Consider the following 24,727-nt stretch of genomic DNA (forward strand, 5'->3'; position numbering starts at 1 on the left):
CATCCCTTATTTATAGGTCTAGGTTGGTGGTATGTAATGCCAGATTGAGAGACTCTACTTAATTGAATAAGGTCCCCCTGTTCGGGGGGTGGCCACCATATATCCCCTGAGCTCTCACAACCCCATGACTTACAATAATAGTCTGCGATTCCTCCACATTTTTTTTCTGTGGTTGGGTTGGGGAGCGGGGCAGACATAGAAGTAACTTTGGCGCAAATCCCATTGTCCCCTGCCAGTGAATAAGGCCCTTAAGTCAAAGTATAATTCTGGGAACCAGGTGCTGGGAGGGGTCACCTTGGAGGTCTGGTTAAGAATGTCTCCTGTGGACACATCTACAATCATCCAGGTCAGGTTAAAAGGTTGATGTGGATTTGTATGCCCCCAGCAAGTGGTGGACAGGGTTAGAAAAAGGAATAAAGTTACCGAGGTCCAGTATGAAGTTTGAGTTTGAAAAAATTTTCCTTGTGGTGGGACACCCTTCTTGTTGGCAGGAAGCCTTTCTTCATAGCTACCGGATCTGCCGGTCTGATGTGGGTGTAGTGGACCCAGGTGATAATCCCATTCTAGGAGGGCTGCGGAGCATCTGGAGTGTTCTCGTTTTTCGGAGCATCCCGTATCAGCCGGAGCTTGAGTGGGTTTGTTGGATGCTTCCGTGCGGACCAATTTTCCTGTTTTTTCTCTGGAGGGTGAGCCCGTCTTACATGGGAATGGTGTACCCATGCTGCAATCCCGTCGACCTTGAGGGCGGTAGGGGTAGTAAACAGTACAACATAAGGTCCTTTCCATCTAGGCTCTAGGGTTTTGGACTGATGCCTTTTAACCCATACCATGTCACCTGGGACTATGCCATGTTCCAGAGCCGGGTCCCTCTTAACAGCGTGGTATGCTTGAATTAAGGGCCAAATCCGTTGTTGCACTTTAGCTAAAGCCTGCAACATGGTCAGGTAATTTGGGGCCAGATCACCTAGTTCTGGGCTTAAGGTCCTCTGAATGATGGGGGGTGGAGCCCCATACAGGATCTCAAAGGGAGTTAGCCCATGGACATAGGGGGAGTTCCAGACTCGGAAGATGGCCAAGGGAAGGAGCGTCACCCAATCACCGCCAGTCTCCAGGGCCAATTTGGCTAAAGTCTCCTTTAGTGTCCTATTCATCCTTTCTACTTGCCCTGAGCTCTGGGGGTTATATTCACAATGTAGCTTCCAATTGGCCCCCATAATCTGGGCTAGTCCCTGCAGGACTTTACTAACAAAAGCCGGACCGTTATCTGACCCAATTGCCTCGGGCACCCCATATCTGGGTATGATTTCCTCTAGCAAAGCCTTTGCCACTACCTGACTCGTCTCCTTCTTTGTAGGAAAAGCCTCCACCCAGCCTGAAAAGGTATCTATGAATACCAGCAAATATTTGTACCCAAACTTTCCCGGTTTTACCTCAGTAAAATCCACTTCCCAACTTCTTCCCGGAGCCCTCCCCCGTTCCCGAGTACCTGTATGGTGCCCCTCCCTTCGTCCTGGTTTCATGATTGTGCAGCTGGCACAATCTTCCACAATTTGGCGGACTGCTATGGTCTGGTTCGGAAATCGGAGCTGCGCAGATGTCAACAAGTCTAGTAATTTTCTCCGCCCCAAATGGGTGGACTTATGTAAGTTAGCCAACAGGAATCGTCCGAGTTTTTCAGGCAGAATTAACTTGCCTTCCAAGTCGCTTTTCCATCTGTCTTCCCCTTCTCTAAAGGGGGAGTGGGCTCTCATCCAAGTGAAATCCTCTGTGGAGTACTCTGGTGGGGGGGGGGGTAGCGGAGGGAGCTCTGGGACCAGCACGTCTATCGCCGCAACCGTGGAAGGTTGCCCTGTCTCCATGGGAGGACTCACCATTGCTACTCTCTTTGCTTCTTGATCTGCTCTGTTGTTACCGACAGCTTCCGGCGTCTTGGCAGACTGGTGGCCTGGGACATACATCACTGCCACTGCCTTCGGTTTTTCCACTGCCATTAATAGACGCTGGACTTCGGCTAGGTTCTTTAGATGTTTTCCTTCTGCTGTGCGGAATCCTCTTTCGCGATAGATGGCCCCGTGGACATGGATGGTACCGAAAGCATAGCGGCTATCGGTGTAGATATTGACTCGCTTTCCTTTTGCCCTCTCCAGGGCCTCTGCCAAGGCAATTAATTCCGCTTTTTGGGCTGATGTTCCGGGTGGGAGGGCGCTGCTCCATACCGTATTTCCTTCTTGGTCGACTACAGCTGCCCCTGCCCTTCGGGCTCCATCTTGGAAAAAACTGCTTCCATCCGTGTACCAGTTTAATTTGCAGCCGGACAGGGGGGTATCCTTTAGGTCAGCCCGTACCTGTGTAACTTCGGAGAGGAATTCTTTGCAGTTATGGACAGGTGTCTGCAGTTCCGGGTTAGGCAACAAGGTGGCAGGGTTCAGGATTACGGGATCTGTGAATGTGATCCGAGGGGAATCCAACAAGAGCCCCTGGTAGTGGGTGAGCCTGGCATTCGTCATCCATTTCCCAGGGGGTTGTTTAAGGATTCCCTCCACCGGGTGAGGGGCCGTTACCCAGAGGGCCTGTCCAAAGGTTAGTTTATCGGCTTCTCTCACCAGCACGGCAATGGCCGCTATGATGCGGAGGCAGGGGGGCCATCCTGCCGCTACTGCGTCTAATTTCTTGGAAAAGTATGCCACTGGTCTCTTCCAGGGACCTAGCTGTTGGGTCAAGACTCCTTTGGCTACCCCCTTTTTCTCATCTACAAACAGAGTGAATGGTCTTGTAGGATCTGGCAAGGCTAAGGCAGGGGCCTGCAAAAGAGCGTCTTTTAGCTGATCAAAGGCCTGTTGTTCTCTCTCTCCCCAACTCCAATCTGGAGCTTCTTTGGTGGCCTCATATAGGGGTCTGGCTATTTCCGCAAATCCTGGAATCCAGAGTCTACAGAACCCCGCGGAGCCCAGGAATTCTCTCACCCCCCTAGTGGATGTCGGGGATGGGATAGCCAGAATAGTCTGTTTCATGGCATCAGTCAGCCATCTTGCCCCATCTGCAATCCGATAACCCAAATATGTCACTGACCTTTTACAGATGTGAGTTTTCTTGGCACTTGCCCGATACCCCAGCTCACCTAATTCCGTTAGCAGGTGTTCAGTAGCCTTGATGCACTCCTCTCGGGTTTCTGCCGCTAACAGTAAGTCATCAACATACTGTAATAGAGTGACTCGTGGGTGGCTCCGACGAAAAGGTTCCAGGTCCTGGCTCAGGGCCTCATTAAACAGGGTGGGAGAGTTTTTAAATCCTTGCGGCAGTCTGGTCCAAGTGAGCTGTCCGGATTGGCCCCCATCTTCTTGCCATTCGAAAGCAAATAGCGGCTGACTAATTTCTGACAATGGAATGCTGAAGAAAGCATCTTTCAAATCAAGGGTTGTATACCATACTTGCGAGGGGGGTAGGTGGCTGAGCAAGGTATAGGGATTCGGAACGGTGGGATGAATGTCCTCCGTCCACTCGTTTACCTTTCGTAGGTCTTGCACAGGCCTATAGTCCCCGCTTCCCGGCTTTCGGACGGGGAGCAGAGGAGTATTCCAGGCGGACTAACAAGGTCGCAGTACTCCTTCCTTTATTAGCCTGTGGATATGAGGGGCTATGCCTCTTCGGGCCTCCTCAGGCATAGGATACTGTTTCACCCGAATGGGGAGAGCAGAAGCCTTCAATTGTATAACTACGGGCGGGAGGTGTTTGGCGAGGCCGGTTCCCGCAGTCTCCGCCCAGGCCGTGGGAAATCTTTTTACCCAATGAGTCATGTCCCCTCCTGGTTCCTGTTGACTCTCAAACAGACGATGCTCGTCAGCCAATGATAGGGACAAGACATGAATCGGGCTCCCTTCTCGATCAGTCACAATTATTCCATCTGGTTCAAAATGGATATGGGCCCCTATTTTGGTGAGTAGGTCCCGTCCGAGCAGGGGAGCGGGGCTCTCAGGGACGACCAAGAAGGAGTGTGTGACCTGGTGTTTTCCTAAGTTCACCTTTCTTTTGGTAGTCCATGTACATAACTGCGTACCGGTGGCCCCCTGAACAACACTTGTTCGTGCCTTGTTCAAAGGTCCATGTGCCTTGTTTAAAACCGAATATTGGGCGCCGGTATCCACCATGAACCCCATCGGCTTCCCCTCCACATGCATTGTTACCCAGGACTCGGGGAGGGGGTCTGAGCCCCGTCTCCTTCAGTCCTCTTCTCCGGCTAGGAGGACTCTGGCCTGCTCTACTGCTCGTTCCCTTTCCCTGTTTTCCCCCGGTCTCCTTCCAAACCCTCTTCTTCCCTTTAACTTAGGACATTCTCTCTTCCAATGCCCCGTTTCCTTACAGTAAAAACAGTGTTCCTTATCCGGGGTCCTGGCGTGGCCCCCTCCCCTGGGTTGGTCCCGGACACCCGCTAGGAAAATACGAGCCATTTCTCTCTGTTGCTTTCGGTTTTCCTTAGCCTGGAACTCCCGGTCCTCCTTTCTCAATTTCTCCTGGGCCTCCCTGTCTTCCTTTCTCTGTCTTTCCTCCCTTTCTTCTGGAGTTTCCCTAGCGGTAAAGACCTTTTCTGCTACCTGCAGCATTTCCCTTATAGTCATCTCCCCTAAGTTTTCCTGTTTATTGAGTTTTCTCCTAATGTCTGGAGCTGCCTGATTAATGAATGAGAGTACCACAGCAGACCGGTGGAGGTCCGCCTCAGGGTCAATAGGGGTGTACTGACGGTATGCCTCATAGAGGCGCTCTAAGAAACCGGCTGGGCTTTCGTTTTCCCTTTGAACGACTGCTTTCACTTTTGCAAAATTGGTGGGCCTTCTGGCGGCCGCTCGGAGACCGGCCTTAAGAGTCTGGCGGTAGATCCGAAGACGCTCCCTACCTTCTGCGGTCCCGAAATCCCAATTAGGGCGGCGTAGGGGAAAAGCCTCGTCTATGGCCGGTTGGAGAGTTGTGGGTCTCCCATTATCCCCCAAGACGTTCTTCCTCGCTTCGTTGAGGATGCACTCTCGTTCCTCCGTCGTAAAAAGAGTATTGAGCAGCTGATGACAGTCATCCCAAGTGGGACGGTGTGTATGCATGATGGACTCCAGGAGATCTATGAGACACTTGGGGTCTTCAGAAAAGGGCGGGTTCTGCGTCCTCCAGTTATATAGATCACTGGAGGAGAAGGGCCAGTACTGAAACTGTTGCCCTCCTCCCAGTCCCCCTTGGCCCACCATCCGGACTGGAAGTGTAGGGACAGTTTCCTCCCCCTGTGTTGATGAGGGGGGCCCGTCTTCCCCCTCCCTTTCCTGGATCCCTCGGGGGCGAAGTCTTCGACCCATTCCTCCTCCTGCTGCCAGTCCTGTTGAGGAGGATGAGGAAATTTCCTCCTCCGGGGCACTGGCTTGGCCAGGGGGAGTCACGTATGGAGGCGGCCGATCTTCCTCTGCCCCTGCGAGGGATGGGTAAAGGGGGGAACTCTCTGGTAAGACCGGAGATGGTGAAGGAGATGCCCTAATTTGAGGACCGGTCAAGGTGGGAAGAGGAAGTTTTTCCTCCTCCTTTATGACCAAGGCGGGCGTGACTGGGGTTTTAGCCCCGGGGGCCGAACTGGAGGGGTGGGTCAGAAAAACTGTTAACCAAGGGGGAGGGTTCCTCACCAGATCCTCCCAAACCAAAATGTAAGGAACTTGGTCTGGATGGCCTCGATTGTCTGGCTGAAAAATGACTGCTTTAACCTTAGTGATCAGGTCTAGGGAGAGGGAACCTTGAATGGGCCACCCGACTCCAAAGGTGGGCCACTCTGCAGAACAAAAGGTGTCGAACTTACCTTTCTTGATGACCAGACCCGCATTTAAGGCCCTTTCTTTAACTTCTGGAAAGTGAGAAAGGATCAGAGACTTTGGGGTTGTTTGTCCCTGTCCCATTGTGGAAGGAGACTCAAACACCAAGAGAGATAGAACAAAAAGGGTAAAGGCAACAATAATTCCACACACACACAACACTCTCCAGCACTCGCTCGGACCGGTCCTTCTCTCACACTGGTGCGCACCCCATTCAACCTCCTCACCGTCCAACTGGGATATCAGGCCGAAAGGCGTCCACTTGACGGGTGGTCGGTCGACTAGCTCAATTAGTTCTTCACCTGGCGCCAGGGTTCCTAAAATGCTCGAGCCCAAATGAGAGGAAAGCCTCTCCCAATAGGACCCTGTGGTCCTCCTTGCGAGATTCCCAGAATGAATCTCCCTGGGGATTGGCCGAATCCCCGCCGCAGCCCAAATGGAACACTCAAGTTCCTCCAAATGAGGGTCTGGGATCCCCTCCCAACGCCTAGGACTTGGGATCGCCCCTGCTTTCTCGCAGGCAGGTTCTGTCTCTCGAGAAAATGAAATCTCGGTGGGACCTCCAAATGTTAGGACCCGGAATCCTATTCCCCCGAGAGACAGAGAGCCAGGCGAGAATGCAATCAACAAAGCAGAGTTTATTGGGCTGGCTAGCCAGGGTCGAGCTCCCACACGGACACGCAGGACCGGTTAGGAAAACACGACCCTGAGCCTCTTTAGGGGAAATCTTATATAGACTGCGGTGGCATGCATATTTTCGTTATCAACATTGGGCAAGCAGGCAGAGCACATCTTGCGCGTACCTCACATCTTGCACGTACTTCACATCTTGCATGTACCCCCACTCACATTCCCCACATTCTATATGCCCTAACTGAGCCCTGCCGCGTTGCTTATCTTATCTACATGGGATGTTTGGTACTGGTTTCTCCAACAAGGGGGTTGGGGCCCGCTGAGACCTCCTATTCCTTTCAATAGTAAGGAGAATCCAAGGACAAACATGGGAATCCCTGCATCTGAGACACAGGTAGAAAAACCACATCCAGAATGGAGGCAAACCTGAAGAGAAAAATGGTCACGAGAGCCAAGAGGAGAGGTTTTCAGAAGGGAGCCATGAAAAGCATCAGTTCCACAGAGCAGTCAAATATGATAAGGACCCAAAGTGTATCTGTCCACACAATGAAAAGAATGACAAAAACATTGTCTCTTGCTTACCTGGCTCTTAAAGCTTGCAAAGCACTTTCATATTTTTTTGGCTCATTTCATTACATGTAGCCTATGTAACATTCTTACAGATGCAAAAGCTGTAGGGCAGTGAGGTTAAGGGATTTGCCAAAGCACCTAGGAAGTTAGTGACCTGGCTCCTGGAATTAGAGGTTTCAGCCCAGGGTCTTGACTTTACTCTGGCTCCACTGACACTCCAATTAGCTTTTTAACCAACCAATGAGAAAATCAGAGTGGGGCCTGTTCCAAAATAGCTATTTGTTGTTAGCATAAATTTTTAAAGGATTGATTATCATGCTTTGTTTTGCACTCCCCAGAACCCAAAGAGTTCAGGGCCATCTGAGTCAAAAGGACATTACCTATCCCTTGCTCCTAATTCTGCTTGAAGGTTTGCAAGCAGAGGAATGATACAAATTCAAGTATGTTTTGGAAAGGTTAATTAGTATTCTTGAACTTCTATTTGATCGTGCTTATGTTTGGTTTTTGGAGACTCACATCATCTGAAGCAACATAATGAAAAATACACTATGAAGACACAACCTGCCTGGGGCTTTTCTCGCAACTAAACTCCTCTCTTCCCCCTGTCTCCCGCTCCAATAAGCAGGCTATCCTCACAACGAAACAGCAAAAGCTTCCTGACATTTGGAAGCAAAAGTTCCTTGAATATTTGATGAGGTCAATTCTCCCACCCCCCACACTTCCAGAGGCAAGCCTGTGTACTCATCCAGGAAGTCTCCTGCTTGCTCATTCATTCCTCAATCATTCCAGCAAGAGGAGGGCTGCTACCTCTAGCCTGTCAGATCTGGACCCAGCCCAAACATCCATGTGGAGCTCTTCTCTGACTAGCTCTCCGTTGGGAACAATTTACAACACACTTATCTCTGGGAATTCACTGCTCTATTGAGTATAGGTCTGATTATCTCTCTCTAAACCTGTCAATCATTCATAGCACAGAAGGAATACAAAACAAAGGCCTCTTTATCAATCTATGACATTTTACTCTCCTTACACCTCAAATTACATCATTGTAATGTTATCAACTTGGAGGTTGGGCAAGGCCCAAAGACAATCATCATTATGCAATGCTAATTTTCTGAGGGTGACTCATGACCTTATTTCCAGGGGGTGGCTTGATTCTGGCCTTTTCTACTGACCCATAAAACAGCTTTCATCTGAGTACAAATCACCTGGATTCTGTACCATAGGCCAATGATAGGTGACATTTCCCTTCCATCCAGCCTAACTGTTTCTCTGTCCTCTATCTCTGTTTGCTATGGGTTTGGTTACCCCTCTCTTGGCTGAAAATGTCTAGTTATACAAAACGAATGAAAGCAAGAAGGGTGGGTGAATTGTGATCAGAAATACCTACTTCTACTATGTTATGTTGCTAAAATGGAAACATCTGTTAAATATTGAATATGAAACTCACTGTTAGATTTGAAAAAGTAGACTTGTTAGATATGTCTCTGTCCCCTCTTCAGAATAACCCTAGACAGGTTACATGATGCCAGGTCTCTAATCTGTCAAATAAATCAATGAAAGATGCAAGTAAATGAAAGACTTCTGAAATCATCTTAAACCTATGCATCATTCCACAAGAGAAAACTCTTTAGGTAGAAAAGTCAAGCTGAGCTGCAATTATGATTTTTAAAAACAGCATCAAACATTTCCAGTTTCTATGTCAGTCTTTCTACTGATCTAAACTACACACCTATAGAGCTGATTCTTTGGGTTCAAAGCCTGTATCCTGGCCCTGTAGGCTGTATAACCTTGGGCAAGTCACTTAGCTACTCAGGGTAAAATAATCCTCAGAGGGCTGGCATGATGTTTGTTGGGCTATGACAGTAAGGCACATAGGTCAGCACCTGGGCAGAGCCAGTGTCAAGAAGTGCTAACTAGGCATACATCAGACAGATGCAGGCAAGCCAGGGCCAGCTGGGCTTTGTTGCCTTGGCACCTGGAGAATGCTTTAATGAACCCCAAACTGGTTTTTCCCCCCACTGTAGGTCAGTGCAGCTGAATGGCCAGCCCTTAGTGATGGTGGACGACGGGACCCTCCCAGAATTGAAGCCTCGCCCCCTGCGGGCCGGCCGGACATTGGTCATCCCTCCAGTCACCATGGGCTTTTATGTGGTTAAGAATGTCAACGCTTTGGCCTGCCGCTACCGATAAGTCACCCTCCACTCACAAGCCACTGGCGAGCCTGCCGGACTGCCCTCTACTCTTCCACCCTAATGGTACCCTTGTTCTGCAGACATCTTAGCACCAGCCTCTGCTTCCCCATCCTGCTGGAGTCAACATAGACTTTCTCTCCAAAGAGGCTGAATGTCATAGTGTGAGCTTAGCCTAGGTAGGTCCCTAAGGAAAATGTAGGACATCAGCTGTACCTGTATAGGATAAAAAGTATGTGTCTAGAGCTGTATGTGTCCATTTACGTGCACCATGAAAACAGGCTGACAGCACATGCTCCCCACTGTCCCGGTCACACAGCAGTGTAACTGCAAACCCCACACCTTAGCCCGGTGTTGCTGCTCTCCACAGAAGAGGAAAGAGAAACCTGGGAGGACCTGCAAGAACCCAATCTTCTAACTCCCTCTCCTTTGTCTGTTTCCTGCTGCTGCCCTGGGTTTCCTGACACCTCTCTTCCCATAGGGGAGCAAATGGGTGAGTCAGCTCTGGCCTGCTGGGTGAGCTGTTTATGTAATTTCCTGGCTGATGTATGAGTGTGTGCATCTGGGTTTCTGACAGTGGCATCCATCACAGCTATTCCTCTGGGACGCGGGTGCTTCAAAAGTAGAATTACAATCATACTCCAGATTTTTTAAGAAGGTTCTATTCCTCTGTGAATCCAGATTCCCTGAGGCTTCGAATGGGAGTCAGGTAACAACATTCATTGAGTGGAGAGCAATGTATTAGGCACCACAAAAAAGCAATCATCATCCTTCATGTTGCCAGAAGGAAGAGAGTTGTAGTACAAAGAGTAAGCACATGGAAACACCAAGTGCACACACACACACACACAAACACACACACACACACCAACTAAGGGCTTGAGGCTGACCAAAAGCATTTAGAAGAAGGAGTGAATCAAAGGTCATCACTTTGAATCTAACCTTTCTGCCTCTTCCTATGTAGCAGAGCCTCTCATTTATTAGGCAGAAATCCAATCTGTCATTAAAGATGACCGGGTTCATCCAATCCCAGACCAGCTTATGTGAGCATAAAACGGAGCTTTCAGTTAGCCCTACTGGGAAACAACGGGGAATCTGGAGACAGACTGGTAGATGGGAATCTTCTGAGAGTGGAATGATTTAAGGTTCAGGACAAGGACCTTTCTATGATTCAAGAGGGAGGAGGGTCTTTGCAAATAAGCTATAACTGCAATGACTTTCTTGTCTGTGATGTGATTGTTCTTCACAGGATAAATGACATGAATGATTTTACTTGCAAAGGAGGAGATACTTAACTATGCTGGGTTCCACAACCTTGTTGTTATGAAAGAACAGAACTGAGGAAAGGGGTTAGAGTTGCTGAAGACAGCCACCAGGGAAGATGCTCAAGGACAGAGGATTTGGGCCAAGTCTGCAAAGTGAGAGGCATGATGGGAGGAAGTTAGGCAAGGCGGTAAAGGATTCTCAGCTTGGAGAACTGGGAATTTGAGAGAGGAACACCAACTAGCTAATTTTATGTATAAGAACGGTGGGTTTGGCATACTTATTAGATACAGAGGAGCAGCATGCAGTTGTGTCCTAAAGAGCGCAAGAAAAAGGGAGACCGAAGCTGGGCTAGACCTGGTCAGTGGCTGTGCTCAGCATGAAAGCATCTGAAGAGAGCGGAGTAGCCCCCAAGGTTTCCCCCTCCCAGCAAGGTTTCCCAGAGGGTGTTCCTTTTCAGGAACTAGGCTCCTCCTGCGGAAGCTTCAGCTATAAGAGGACAGGAGAGAGAAGTGCCATCACCAGAGATAAGAAGGAGGGGAAAAGAAGAGACAAGTAGACAGGCCAAGGTGAGGAAAAATGCAGAAAAGAGAAAGGAAACAAAAAGATTGTTTCTCAAACTTGGTACAGATGCCAAAGCTTTGTCTCTATACTAGCACAGGTACAGCTGTAGGACCCTGAGAGTACCAGAGGCAGCCAGGTTCTGGACTAGTTTGCTTTTCATACATACAAGATCCACGATTGAGTTACTGTTGTCATCCCACTTTTTTTTCCTGTGAGTCATGGAGAGGGTCTTTAGCATGCCCAAGGGAATGGGTTGCTGGTTGAGGAATAATCCAGAAACTGCCAAACTTAACCACTAAGAGCAGTGGCTACCCCAAGTCACAGACTCACCCCTTTACGCCCTGGAAGGCTGCTCACTCAGCACAGTCAGAACTTCCAGAGCTCCATTTAAAACACACTTTCTGTAAATAAGTGTTGATTCTTCACTAAGCCTTATAGAATATAGGTAATTCCTGCTTCTTTTGTCTTTGTGTATTAAATGCTACACCTAAGAGGCTTAAGTTTTGTTTATTTTTAGTTAATAAAAGGAGAAGAGGGAAGCACTGAAATTTATCTTTGAAGTCTTGCAGTTCTAACTTCACAACTATCTCATGGAAGTATTTACATTGCTCAAAGGACACCAAAACACCCACTATAACCTCACACCCCATAGCAATTTTAGCATAGGGAATCTTCCCTGATGCCCTTTGGGGGAGGGGGTGCAGGGGGGAGGATAGAAGCAGTTACTAAACCAGTGGGGATTGCTTTTTGTAGGGATTCACCTGTCACATTCACCCCAAAAGACAGCCTGTGACAAACAAAGCATCAGAACCCAGAGAAGGGGAACAGTTGGCTCAGCTGGCCAGAGAAGAAAGAGCAAAGAGCTCATCCAGGTCAGTTTTCCTTCCTCACACAGCCAAAACATCTGAGACTTAAGCACTGCTTTATTTTAAACCAAAGAATGGGCTCGTGGAGATGCTTATTGAAAGAGTAATAACACATAATAAGAAGTCTGTGCCTTTTGTTGAGATGGTTTTCTATTCCTCTTGTCTCTAGGAATGATTTTCTTTCTCATTTCTTATCACAAAGGCTCAGAATAAATTCTCATTGTTATTTGGAGAGAAAGTCTCCATTCTTCTAGTTCCCTGACAAAAGCTGCCACTGTGGAATATTAGCATTATCTCTGGCTGGAGAAAGGCTGGAACATACCACAACTAGACTATTAAGAGTCTAAGGCCTTGGACTCTCAGAGCCACAATTCCTTCTGCAGTTCCAGTCTCCCCCTACCCCCACCCCCAAAGCATTTGGGCAACCCCCAAGCAGGTGGGCCCAGACCCCTGCACTCTCAGGCAGGTTAGAGGTCGCCAATGGGCTCTACTTGAAGGTCCTCCATCCACTCCCAGCACCACTGAGTAGCTGCAAGCAGTGGGGTCAGCCAGGCCAGCATCTGCAGGTGTGCCCCATATGAGCTCAGGCCCCCATGTCTGGAATGGATCAGACTGCAGGCTTCACCTTGGAAATCCATTGAAAGTGGCTTTCTTTCTGAAAATAAAAGGTCAATGTTTAATCTTTACAGAAGCAACAGCAAACTAGGTAGATCCCTGTGATAATTAAAAAAAAAACAACCCACCAGGACAGGGAAGGACTTTAATGTATTGGAATACCAACAGAGCAAACAAAAATAATAGCTATATGTATGTTCTGAGAAGGCAAGGGAAGGTAGGGCATACATACTTATCTATCACATCTTCCTCCACATCCATCTCTCTCCAGCCTCAGCTCCACTGACCCCATCTGGACACTGCTGATTGCTCCTTCCCACTAACTTACTCTCCGGTTCCACAGCCTGCCCTCTGCCAATCACTCTAGCTCCAACAGGGAGTCCAGGGAAATCCGCTGTACTGAGGTAGAGCAAACCTTCAATTTTAGGATTGCTTGCACTCTTTTCTTAGGATGTACAAGAATCTAAAAGAAGATTGCAAAAAGCACTCCAAACAGAAACAATGCTAAGATGAAGAATTTTATCCTTATTAGAAGGCTCAAACAGCTGAAGCACTTAGACTATGCCTTCTCTAAGTTCCAATAACAATGACATGAATGTTTGTGTAACTGCCCTCCAGGCTTCTCATCAAACATCTTATTTAATCCTCGAGGCTGTTCTAAGTGGTGCAGTGAATGTTAGACCCTATTACAGATGGGGAAGATTAGAAAGGGAACCTGTCTACAGCCTTCCAGACAAAACAGAATGGCAGAACTGGAATATGGACCAAGGTCCATTAAATTCCAAATTTTCTGATTACACTGTGTTACCTTTCATCTGACTGACAGTATCCACCATACCTGCACCCACCACACAATTTCTGGTTTGAGGAAGCCAACTAGCAACTCTGATGAGTATAAGTAGGGCTGTGACAGCTGAGGCTGTCACTGGCCCACCAGTGACCTCTGTTCTGCTTCTCTATGTTTTTAGAATAATCTAGGCCCACTCCCACCACCATAGTGATGATTTCGGTACTTCTAGGTTCTAGAAGTTAAGGGGAAACGCCAACCAGTACCTCTCCCCTTCATGGCCACTCAGAGATTTGGAAGTCTCTTCATCTTCACTTACCAAACAACAAATCCACAAGCCATCATCCTAGAGGTAGTTTTCATAAGTATCCACTCCAAAATGAGAAAGTAAAAATACAACAAACCAACTGCATCCTTCCGTCCATACCCCAGAGCAGCCCCGGCAGCTCCCTGCAGGAAGCACTTGGAAGGAGCTGATAAAGTTCCATAAGACTGAATCAGTCTGCAGTCCGTGAGCCAGCAGAGAGGCCCTTCTCACAGCCCACATCAGGAAGTATTATTAAGCCCATGTCTTTTAATTATTGTTCAGGAAAATGTCCTAGGGTTCAAGTTGTAAATGTTGTATAATAAATTATATTTTTGGAAGAAGCAAAAAGAAACTTTAGTTTTATTTATCTGGAAGTTGGCAAAATGAATTCAGGAATACCTCCCAGGAAAAGTTTTGTCTCTGAGAAGGGGATTTTTGCAGGTGTTAATGTTTCCTTTCAGAAAACAGATTAGATTATGATTTACATGAACTTGGTAATTGCAGAGAATTTGGACCCATGAGATAGTTTATATTTCAAGGTAATATTTTGTAAATAATACAATATGACTACTCTAACTTTCTGCTCTCAGAGTGTTCTGTGGGGAGAGGGAGGCAACTGTTGTCCACACTACACCTTGACCTTAATGTTGATTGCTTGATGAATCAATACTTGCTAAGGATCTTTGATTTTGTGGTGTGTTATCCTCCTCTTTTCCCCACAATCTTTGCTTCAACTCTTCTAAGGAGAAATTAAATTTTATAATTCAATCTAGATGTCCTTGATTATGTTGGTAACTGTTAACAAGGTAATGGGTAAACCCCAGAGTTTCAACAGCTTAACACAATTGCAGTTTATTTCTTGCTCATAAATCATATAAAGCTCAGTTGGTGGTAATGGGGAAGGGGCCATATAATCACTTAGGGATTTAGATGGATCTAGATCTAGACACTCTGCCATCTTTGACACTTTCCTCCAAGGCTGCTGTGGGCATCAACATGCAACAAGGAGACAATAAGAGAAAATGAGTGGGTTGCAATGGGAATAGCTAGGAGCCTAAACTGGATCTGTAAATAAATCCCTTCCATGCAATTCCATTGGCCAGAAATCAGTCACGTGGGTCCACCTCTATACTATGGGTCTGAATGAAGTCTTTAGCTGGGTAGCCACTTTCCAACCACAACAACATTTCATAGGAGCACAACACTGATGGATGCTGGGAGGCTGAAGAATGAATCAATGTCTAGGTCTGTTGACATCAAGTGACTTCTAGAAACAGTTTGTATGTAGTGATATCTAAATCCACAGGACTATCAGCACATTCCTAACGTCCTGAAAAGATCTTTCTTTTCCATCTCTCACATGCTTTTAAGTCCTGTCTCTCCTCTACTTACCTGGCTGAATTTTATCAGAAAACCATCTCTGTCACTCAATGCTATCCTGTTAGGATGCACCTAGTACTTAATGTTGCGCCCTCTACTGGACATGTCAAAAACTATCTAAACCTCAAATAGCAAAGGGGATTAAAGGGTCACTGGAGAATCAGAGGCCACAACTCCAAAACAAATGAGCACGTACACCCCACTATCACAGCAATGCTATCCTGCTAGCCTGTCCACCTCAGAAGAAAAGTCCCTCGGCCTTTCTGGACCTCATTGTCCTCATTTGTAAAATAAGGACTTTGGATTAAGTGAACTCAAGGTCACCTGAGCCTCCCTGTTGTCCAGTTCTAGGTCAGATGATCCCTGCTTGGGCTGCAGATGTTTTTCTATTTCCTCCTCCGTGTTTGTATCTATATGTTATATATAAAGTAAGTCACTGTATAAAAATGAAAAGAAAGCTGCAGAATGGCAAAAAAAAAAGAAAAACATATCTGACAAAGGATCTTGTATCCAAATACATAAATTCTTTAAAAAGGAAAGAATCCTATGTTTAAAGTGGGCAAAAGATTCAAACACGTTACTGGGGAAGAGATACATGTGACACATAAGCACATGAAAAGACGTCAGTGTCATTAAGCATTAGGAAAATGGGTAAAAGCACAGTGAGACCAGCTAACGGTAAAATGGGTGACACAGGGCCTCAGAGACTCAGAGCAACTGAAACTCCCAGTGTTGCCGGGGGAGAGGGCAGAGCCACTTTGAAAAATGGTTCTACAGCTGAGTATAAATTTAAGCAGAGACTTACCATATAGCGCAGTAATTCCACTCCTACACACTTACCCAAATGAAATAAAATCTTAAACAGAACTACTCATACCCATTAGGAGGGCTATTGTAAAAATAAGAAAACAGAAAATGAGTGTTGAGTATGTGGAGAAATGTGATCCTCTGTGCACTGTTGATGGGGATGTAAAATGATGCTACTGCTGAGGAAAATGGCATGGAGGGTCCTCAAAAACCTAAAAATACAACCACTGTAACACAGGCCTCAAAGAGATACTGGTATACCCATGTTCACAATATGACTAGATGAACAAAATGTGATATACACATACAATGAATACGACTTAGGTTTTGAAAGAGATATTCTGACATGTGCAACAAGAATGAACTTTGAGGATATTACACATAATGAAATAAGCCAGTCACAAAAAGACAAATAGTGCGTGTGTTCACTTATATCAGGTACTTAGTCAAGATCACAGACACAGAAAGATGCAGAGTGGTTGCCTAGGGCTAGGGAGAGGAGGAAATGGGAAATTTATTTTAATAAATTTTTGGTGGTACTTGAGTTTTGAACTCAGGGCTTCCTGGCCAGGGAATGGGGAATTATTGTTTAATGGGTACAGGGTTCCAATTTTACAAGAGGAAAAGAGTATGCAGACAGACAGACGGTGGTGATGGTTACACATTATGGGTTTATTCAATACCACTGAACTGTACACTTAAAAATGGTTAAAATGGGGCTGTGGGAGTGGCTCAAGTGGTAGAGAGCCTACCTAGCAAGTGTGAGGCCCTGAATTCAAACCCTAGTACTGTAAGGAAAAAAAAATGGTTAAGATGTAAAATTTTGTTATATGTGTATTTTACCACAACAAGGAAAATGGAATTTATGTTGACACAAAAATCTCTTAAGTATCTAAAAACAGATCATACTGGATTACATCAAAATTTAACTCTTTGGTGCTGCAAATGACACCATTAAGAAAGTGGAAGAAGTCTTGTGTGGTGGCTCAGGCTAGTAATCCTTGCTTGAGAAGCAGCGATCAGGAAGTTCTCTGTTTAAGGTCATCATCTGCAAAAAGTTCCAGAGACCCACCCGCCCCCCTGCCCCCCCATCTCAAGCAATAAAAACTGGGCATGGAGGCTCAAACCTGTCATCCCAGCTCAGTGGGAAACATAAATAGAAAGACTGGAGTCCAGACTGTCCTGGACATAAACGTGAGACCGCTCTCAAAAACAACCAAAGCAAAAAGGAATGGGGGGAGGGGGCTCAAGTAGTAGAGTGCCAAGCAAGACCACCAAAAAAGAAGGAAAAGAAAAGAGAGAGAAGAAAAGCCATATAATGGGGGGGAAAAAAAACCTTTTACAAGTCATATATCTATTAAGAGACTTACTCATAGAACATAAAGAATTCTTACAACCCAATAATAAAATGCAATTTAAAAATGGATAAAGGACTTGAATAGATACTTTACCAAAGAAGATGTACAAATGGCCAAAAAAAAAAAATCACATGAAGAAATACTGGTATCATTAGTCATTAGGGAAAAGCAAGTCAAATTCACAAGACACCACTCCACACTCACTAGGAAGGCTGTAATTTTAAAAAGTGAACAGTAAAAAGTATTCAAGGTAACAAAGAAACATGGTGAGTGAACAGAGCAGGATAAGGAGTGTACAGACAGGCAGCTCTTGAGAGAGAGAGCCAGTGGTAGCTGGAGGACTCCGCTACAGCCCCCTCCTCATGCAGGCTGGGAGGGGAGGTGGGTAGTGAAGCCCGCCTGGCTGGGAGAGGAGGGGTGATGTTTTCTTTGATAGAACCAAATCTGGAGGTGATGGAGGTATTCACTCTTGGTCTCTGCCTTTCCCCCAAAGGACTCCCAATCTGCTTGCACCCCCTTACTGCTGGGCTGGACTCAATGCTCCCTGGTGGCACCAAGACACAGAAAGGTGTTTTGGCTGGGAATTGAGTCTCTTCCATGGTCTACATCAGCTCCCCTCACCCTTTCAACCTCCCAAATATACATAAAACTTAAGTTGCAAACACAGGTTCAAGACAAAAGCCCTATAATGTGCACCCCACAGCCAAAATGGATTGAGAACCTTTGTAAAGAAATTCCAGCATTGGCACCCTGGGCACTTGGCTCTTCTGCAGGCTGTCCCCTCCCCAGGAGGTCAGGGACCGAAGTCACAAAGGGGCAGCTCTCACCCCCAGCCAGATTTGGGGTTCTGGCAAAACCAAAGGTAGAAAAGGCCCCAGCCAGAGCCAGGAAATCTGGGTGGTTTCTAGTTTGGTTCCTCAAGCAAGTTAGTTCACTGTGAGCCTTTAGTTTCCCCTTCTGTAAAAATTGGGCCAAAATGGGCGGTCTGAGTGCCCTGGGGGGCGCAAAGGTAAGTGAGAGGGCCTAGCACAGTGCGGGAAATGCAGCAGGTGCCTCTGGCGCTGTGGGCTTCGGTCCCCTTTACAGTCAGGAGGAAGGTGGCGGGGCATAGCAGGACCCACATCTAGTGTGGCAGGAAGAGCCGGGGCACTCGTGCAGCGGCCGGCGCCAGGCAGGGGCGGGGCTCGAACTTGCGGAGCGGTCACATGCGCGGTCACGTGGACCACCCGGAACTATCCGGCCAGCTCGCAGCAGGCTGGATGTTGTGAACTACGATCCGGTACGTGGGTATCGCGGCCGTGTGAACGCCGCCCTTCCTTGCCCCACTCTTGTGGGGCGCAGCCCTCCCGGGAATGAAGGAAGCCTTGGGGTCCCCAGGTGCAAGCCCAAGACTCACCTACCCGGGGGCGGTTGCCATAAGCCAGGCCTCCTTCCCTGGTCGCTATGAGGTTCGAGGGGGACCTGAGGATTTGGGGTAACGCCGCTATGTAAAGTGGACTGCCGTACAGACAGGGAGGTTGCCACTGGGCTCGGGCCGCGCGGCTGCTGACGTGCTCTGCGGGCCTCACGGTCCCCAGCAGGCTGGCTCCGAGGCGGGGCCCTGGGACCGAGCTGCTGGAAGACAGGACAGGCCATAGGGGCAGTTTGCTGGGGAGGGGAGGAGCACCGGGATCCAGATGGTGAAAGAGGGTACTGGGGAGCTCCCAAGTTGGCCCCGCGCCATCTGGAGCTCTCTTTGCTAGAGGAGAACCCGGAAATCACAAAGTGAGCTTTGGGGAAGAAAAAGTTAAAAACTTAATGCCCACTGAAAAGCATGCAGGTTTTCAGGATTGTGGCCTCTGCTGCTGTAGCCAGTCTCAGAGTTCAGTTGCTAAAGATACTGAGCCCCCAAGAGCCCCTTCCTCTTTGCTAGGATCTCTTGCCTTCAGTGTTTGTTTTCCTATTAAGCTTCAGACTCTTTGTGGAGTTTATGGAAATAAGAAAGATCAGGGGACAAGTTTAGTTTGTCCTGTTATTTGAAGAAGGGAAGCTGGGATATAAGAATAATAATGCCTTTCCCGCCTCCGTTTATGTAGAAAGCTGTTTGCTAAGCTTAGGTAGCAGCTTGGCTGCTTGCTCTGAGGCAGAATAGAGATAAATTCCCTCCTTTCCCAGTGTGAGGTTAAGAAAAGTTCAAGTGACCTGGCAAAGGTAGTACTAGAACCAGGTCTCCGATGCCTTTTCTGTTAATTTGCCGTTTATGGCATCCTCCCAGGATACCTACTTTTTTCCCTTCTTGTGAGACTGCTTCACACCAGCCTGGGACGAGGTGTGCTGTGCTGTCTCCTGTCAGACACAGCAAGCTCCTTGGGACGGCTCAGGGCCAGTTTGCTGACCACACCTTGCCTGAAGGACTCACAGTGCGATGAGCTGTCTGGAGGAAACAGAGGAGGTGGGAACTAAAGTGTGTGAGCACCTGTTCTGCACAAAAGGCCCTGCTGGTTGGGTTCATGGTTTCCCTGGTTGGCGGGGGGGAATCAGGGAAGACTTGTGACCTCTCAGCCCCTCCCCAGTTGTCCCCTCTCGGCATTGGGGGCCAGAGGTTCTGCATGCCCTCATGCTCTCTCTGTCTTAAGCATTTGCAGGAGCCAGGATGCTGTGCTGTTGTACCCTGAGCTGATCACTGAGTCTGGCTCCCTGGAAGCCCTGCTGTGCTTTTTGCCAAGGTAGATGATTTTCCCTTCCTAGGACAGATGGGAAGGTGGGCAGCACCCACTCTGCAGCTATGGGAAACAGACAAAATAAAGTGATCAGTGGACTAAGCCCTCCTGGTGCCACCTCTGCTTTATCCTCTGCATCCAGGTGTCATCAAGGCCCTAAAGGGCTCCCCTGCTGACAACCATAGCCTCCATCCATATAGCTCAGACTCTGCTGAGGTTGACTCCACAAACCTCCAACTTTGTCACACTTACCTGGAAGTCCTAGAGTGGCGCTTCTGGGCCTTCCACCCATTCCCAGCAACCTCTTCTGCATACCTCTTTCCTCCCCTAGTCTCTGGCGTGGTATCTGGCAAGCCTGTGGAATAGGCCATGCTCCCCACAGTACTCTGTAAAGGCCTTAGGGCCTGTGCTCTGTGTTCTAGTTGATAAGCCCTCTGAAGCTTTGGGAGGAACTCAATGAGAACCACTCAGCAGGTCCAATAGGGGATTCTGGAGAACGTGCCTGAGATGCTGTGAGCCCCCTGGGAAGCTGGACACCCTCCTGTGCAAGAGTTAGAGCAGAACTTTCTAGTTGTTATCATGGCTTAGCATGTGCAGAGTGCACTAAGGTCCACGAGGCCTCTCTGGCTGCAGGCAGCTGGCCCGGAGCTCTGACCACACCAGTGTTGGTCATCCTGCCCTAAGGGTTGAGAGAATCAATGTCTCACAGCACCCTGGGGCTAGGCCACAGTGTGGGGAGCTCTGTGCCAACAGAGTTGGTGAATAATAAAACCTAGTTCCCATACTCGGGCATTAAAATGTGTGGCACAGAGGGTACAAGTGTGGGTGATAGGGAATGGGGTTCAGAAGGGGTCAAGACAGTAATGGGCGTGGCTGAAGAAGCTACAGCTGAACACATTTGAGTAGGAACTGTGGCCAGGGTCCTCAGGCAAACTGTCACCAACAGCAGGAACTTCTGAATGAAGTGTCTAGTGTTGAAATAAACTCCTCATGGGCTTTGAGGCTCCACTTGTGAGCCATTTTATAGAAGGGAAAGCCATGTCTGGGCTGCTCAGAGCTGCAGGTACCCTGGCTGCCTCCACTCCAGACCTGGCACCGATGATCTGCTGCAAGCAGCGTGGCCCCCTTGGGCATCCGCTCTGTGTCCATGCAAAGAACTGGGTCAAGTCGGTTCCAGTAGCCCTGTGATGGGCCTGACACTATAAGGAGAGGGTTTCCTGGATACAACAGGAAAGAGCCCCAGCCTGGGCATCAGACAACTCTATCATATCAGGTTGTGCCTGTGTCCTGCTCTGTAAAAGTTACTGAAGGTGAACTTCGTTAGGGTGCAGAGAAATAACCAGGAAAGCCCTTGTTTGGTGGCTAGCATGCAACAGGGGTGAGGATCCTCTTTGTTCCTTGGGCTGAGCTCATGAATATGGGAGCTAGGAGTGACCTTGGCCTTTTCCCTGGCAGATGAAGTGTGTTTTGGTGGCCACTAAAAGTGCAGAGGTCCTCTTCTACTGGACAGATGAGGAGTTTGAAGAGAATCTCCGGCTAAAGTTTGGGCCATCAGAAAATGAGGAAGAGGAGGTGAGTGCATCGGAGGCCATCCGGAGGGAATAATGTAAAATTACTAAAAGGCAAGGAGGTGGGGGGGGGTTGTGGTTTTGGTTCTTTGAGACAGTGGTCTCATTATGTAGCCCAGGATGGCCTCAAACTCATGACCTCCTGCCTCTGCCTCCCAAGTGCTTGGAGCACAGGGATGTGCCACCACTCCTGGTTTAGTTTTAAGTTTTGTATTAGGCCTAAAGATCCACTTTGAACTTTTGAATATGGTGAGAAATATGGATTGAAGTTATTTTCCTTTTGCACAGGGACATTCAGTTTGCTACTTTACTATTACGTAGAAATAGTTGTCATTTTCACTTGTAATTTCCACTCTACATTCTAAAAGAGTAATTTATTTTGAATTTTTTTTCTAGATCATTTTCTGTTAAAATTTTTTATTAGGAAGATTTAGTAAGGGGAATTAGGTGTTTCAAAATCATCAAAAGAGTTAAATTATTTTAAAATTAGGGATGCAGTAATGGGAGTTCTTGCATTTCCACCACAGTACAGGCTAGCTGCCTCATGTTCTTCCTGCTGTAATGTGCCTAACCCTCAGCTGAACCTGCTCCCCTTCATCAGTTAATTCACTGTCACCATCACTAATATAAGAGAAAACAAGCTATCTAAGATCATAGATATTCAAGTGATTTTATTTAAGCTAAAAATCAGGTCTATCACTTGAGCACTTTTATTTTTTAGCAGTCAGTACATCTAATTTTTAAATTAAGAATTTGTAGTAAGTATTTCAGTTCTAAAATTACTGATTCAACTAGGGTAATTTAAAAAGCAGTTCAAGGCTGGCCCAAGTTAATAGCACAAGACCCTGTCTGAAAAATAACTAAAGCAGAAAGAACTGGCGGTGTGGCTCAAGTGGTAGCACACCTTCCTATTAAGCTCAAGGCCCTGAGTTCAAACCCCCATACTGCCAAAGGCAGGGAAAAAAGAGGAAGAAGCAAACTATTTGGCTGCCTTTGCTGTCCTCTTTATTAAGCTGCAGGCAAGACCCCACTGAACAATGAACAGACACTTAAACAATGAAATAGTTTCTGCCCAGTACTGAGGGGGTGGGGGGGTGAGGGAGGGGGCAGGGGGGAGAAATGACCCAAGCCTTGTATACACATATGAATAATAAAACAAACAAAAAAAAAAGACCCTATCTCAAAAAAACCCACCAAAAAAAGGGCTGGTGGAGCAGCTCAAGGTGCAGACCCTGAGTTCAAATCCCAGTACCATACAAGTCAAACTCAAGTGTCTTATGCCTCTAAAAAAAAAAAAAAAAAAACAATGAAAGACAGGAATGTGAAGCAGGTCATGTTCAGGAGAGGGTTGCAGGGGGAGGGGAGGGTAAAGGAGGGTGAATGTGGTCAGTGTACTTTCTATACATGTATGGATATGAAGCACTGAAACCTGCCAAAGTCATTTTAAGAAAGGGGGAAGGAAGGAGAATAACAGAGGGGATAAACCTAATTGGGGTACATTGTACACATATATGGAAATGTCACAATTAGTATAACTATTATATACTAATAAAAATATTTTTTAAAAAAACAGCTTAGATTTAAAAAAAAAAGGTATAGGAATAAACTCCTGACTTTTTTGGCTCTGAAATAACTAGGATAAAGGGGAAAAAGTCTTTGAAGATTTATTTATTGAAAGCTTTGGAGTCTATTCCCATTTCCTGTGTAGGGAGCAGGGAAGTGGAGGGAGGACAAAGGGGAGGAAAGCAAGGCAAATCAGGGAGAAAAGAGCACCCCCTCCCTCACGCAGAGAGGCTCTTGAAGTTGTACTTTTGATATATGCCACACTCACTTTTCTGTAATCACATAAATAACATAAGGTAATTGTAGGAAATTTGGAAATGCAGAGAAAGAGTTTTTAAGAGACTCATAATTCCACTACCCAGAGCTATTAGTTCTTTAGTGTACTTGCTTTGGGTCTTCATCTTTTATATAGTGGGGATCACACCATATTTACAGCTTTATTTCCTGATTTTTCAGTTACCATTCTATGAAAATCATTCCTCCATTTTGTTAAACATTCTCAAAAGCGTAATTCTTAATGGCATTGTTACATTCGAGTTTATTAATAAATGTGCCATCCTTTAACCATTTCCCTAATACTGGACAGATAATATTGCTTCTAGTTAGCTATCACTATTGCTCTAGGGAACATTTGTGCTTGAATTTTAGCCCTCATAATTATTTGATATTATAATTATTCCTAAAAATAGAACTGAGTCAAAAGCCATTCAAAGATAGATAATTTCACCAGGAAATATGTAAGAAGGCCCCTTTATACTCTTCATATACCAAACACTGTCGTCATCTACCCCACCAGAAGATTCTCACTCTGCTTGCAGAAAAGACTACTACTTTAACCTGAGTTGCTGTACAAAATCTAGATTTTTAAAGTAACTTTTCAATTAATAGAATTTGTGACCATTCAAGGAAACCATAGAACATTCCACAAGCATTGGCTCTTGCCTGTGTGGGGGATATTCATTTGACAGACACTAACCAAGAACCTCTTATGCACTGGTCTCTGAGGGTAAAGCTCTGAGCACAGCATTGTGACCCTGTTCTTGTGAAACTTAGAGTCCAAGGAGGGACAATGTACTGTGACCCCATTGGCAAGTAAAATCCCTGAGCTCAGCCACAACACATGGGCTGGAGACCATGGGATGGGAGTGGTTGGGAAATGAGCCTTCTGAGCTGGGGCAAGAATAATAGAACCACTATGAGAGCAGGACTGACAGACTGACCGCAGGGCTGGACACAGACCCGGCTTCCTGAGCGTGGAGAATGTTGGCAAGAGCACGTGCGCTGCTCTGCTGTGTCCCTCTCATGTTCTTAACCAACCAGCTGGTTCTCTCTTCAAGCCAAGGGCTTACTCAGCTCCTTGTGGATTTCACCAGCTCCCAACATGGACTCAGTTTCCCCATGTTCCATTCGAGTCTCCTGCAACTAGTCTGGGAAGATCAGCTGTGGTCTCCTCTCTTTCCACTCCATTATGAGAGTTGGAATTGTAGCTGTTCACAGCTTTCTCCCGTGTCTGCTCTCACAGGTTCTCAGTGCTTTTGCACAGCTCCCTTTTGTTTTTGCTTAGTTATTCCTTCTTTTGGAGTGCAGCAAGAATGGATGGGGGAAAAGTATCAAAGTCAATGCATGCTTGTTACAAAAAATAGGGAAAGTACAGAAACAAAAATAGAGAAGTGTACTCATAAATCTTCTGTCTAGAATTAATAATTTGAACAATGTTGGCT

General features: G+C 46.9%; 2 protein-coding genes across 13 annotated transcripts in view; both read left to right on the top strand.

Annotated features, from left to right (window-relative positions):
* The window catches only part of Hpse2 (heparanase 2 (inactive)), a 663,188-nt gene extending 651,266 nt beyond the window's left edge, over window positions 1-11,922 (top strand). The window contains exon 12 of the mRNA XM_074078564.1: window positions 9,065-11,922. Within this exon, the coding sequence (XP_073934665.1) occupies window positions 9,065-9,230 (166 nt within the window). The 3' untranslated portion in view covers window positions 9,231-11,922. The remainder of the gene's footprint in view (window positions 1-9,064) is intronic.
* A 6,436-nt stretch (window positions 11,923-18,358) lies between these two features.
* Hps1 (HPS1 biogenesis of lysosomal organelles complex 3 subunit 1) overlaps window positions 18,359-24,727 on the top strand; it is a 29,560-nt gene continuing 23,191 nt past the window's right edge. For 5 of the 12 annotated variants that reach the window (XR_012449664.1, XM_074078553.1, XM_074078562.1 and 2 more), the window contains exons 1-4: window positions 18,359-18,455; window positions 19,431-19,607; window positions 19,792-19,881; window positions 21,331-21,447. Coding sequence is in view for 11 of the 12 variants with exons in the window: in XM_074078553.1 (XP_073934654.1) it covers window positions 21,331-21,447 (117 nt within the window). In the remaining variant the exon portion in view is untranslated. The other 7 variants (XM_074078557.1, XM_074078558.1, XM_074078559.1 and 4 more) reach the window with 7 other exon arrangements.

Source organism: Castor canadensis, chromosome 7, assembly GCF_047511655.1.
Source record: "Castor canadensis chromosome 7, mCasCan1.hap1v2, whole genome shotgun sequence".
Lineage (NCBI taxonomy): Eukaryota > Metazoa > Chordata > Mammalia > Rodentia > Castoridae > Castor > Castor canadensis.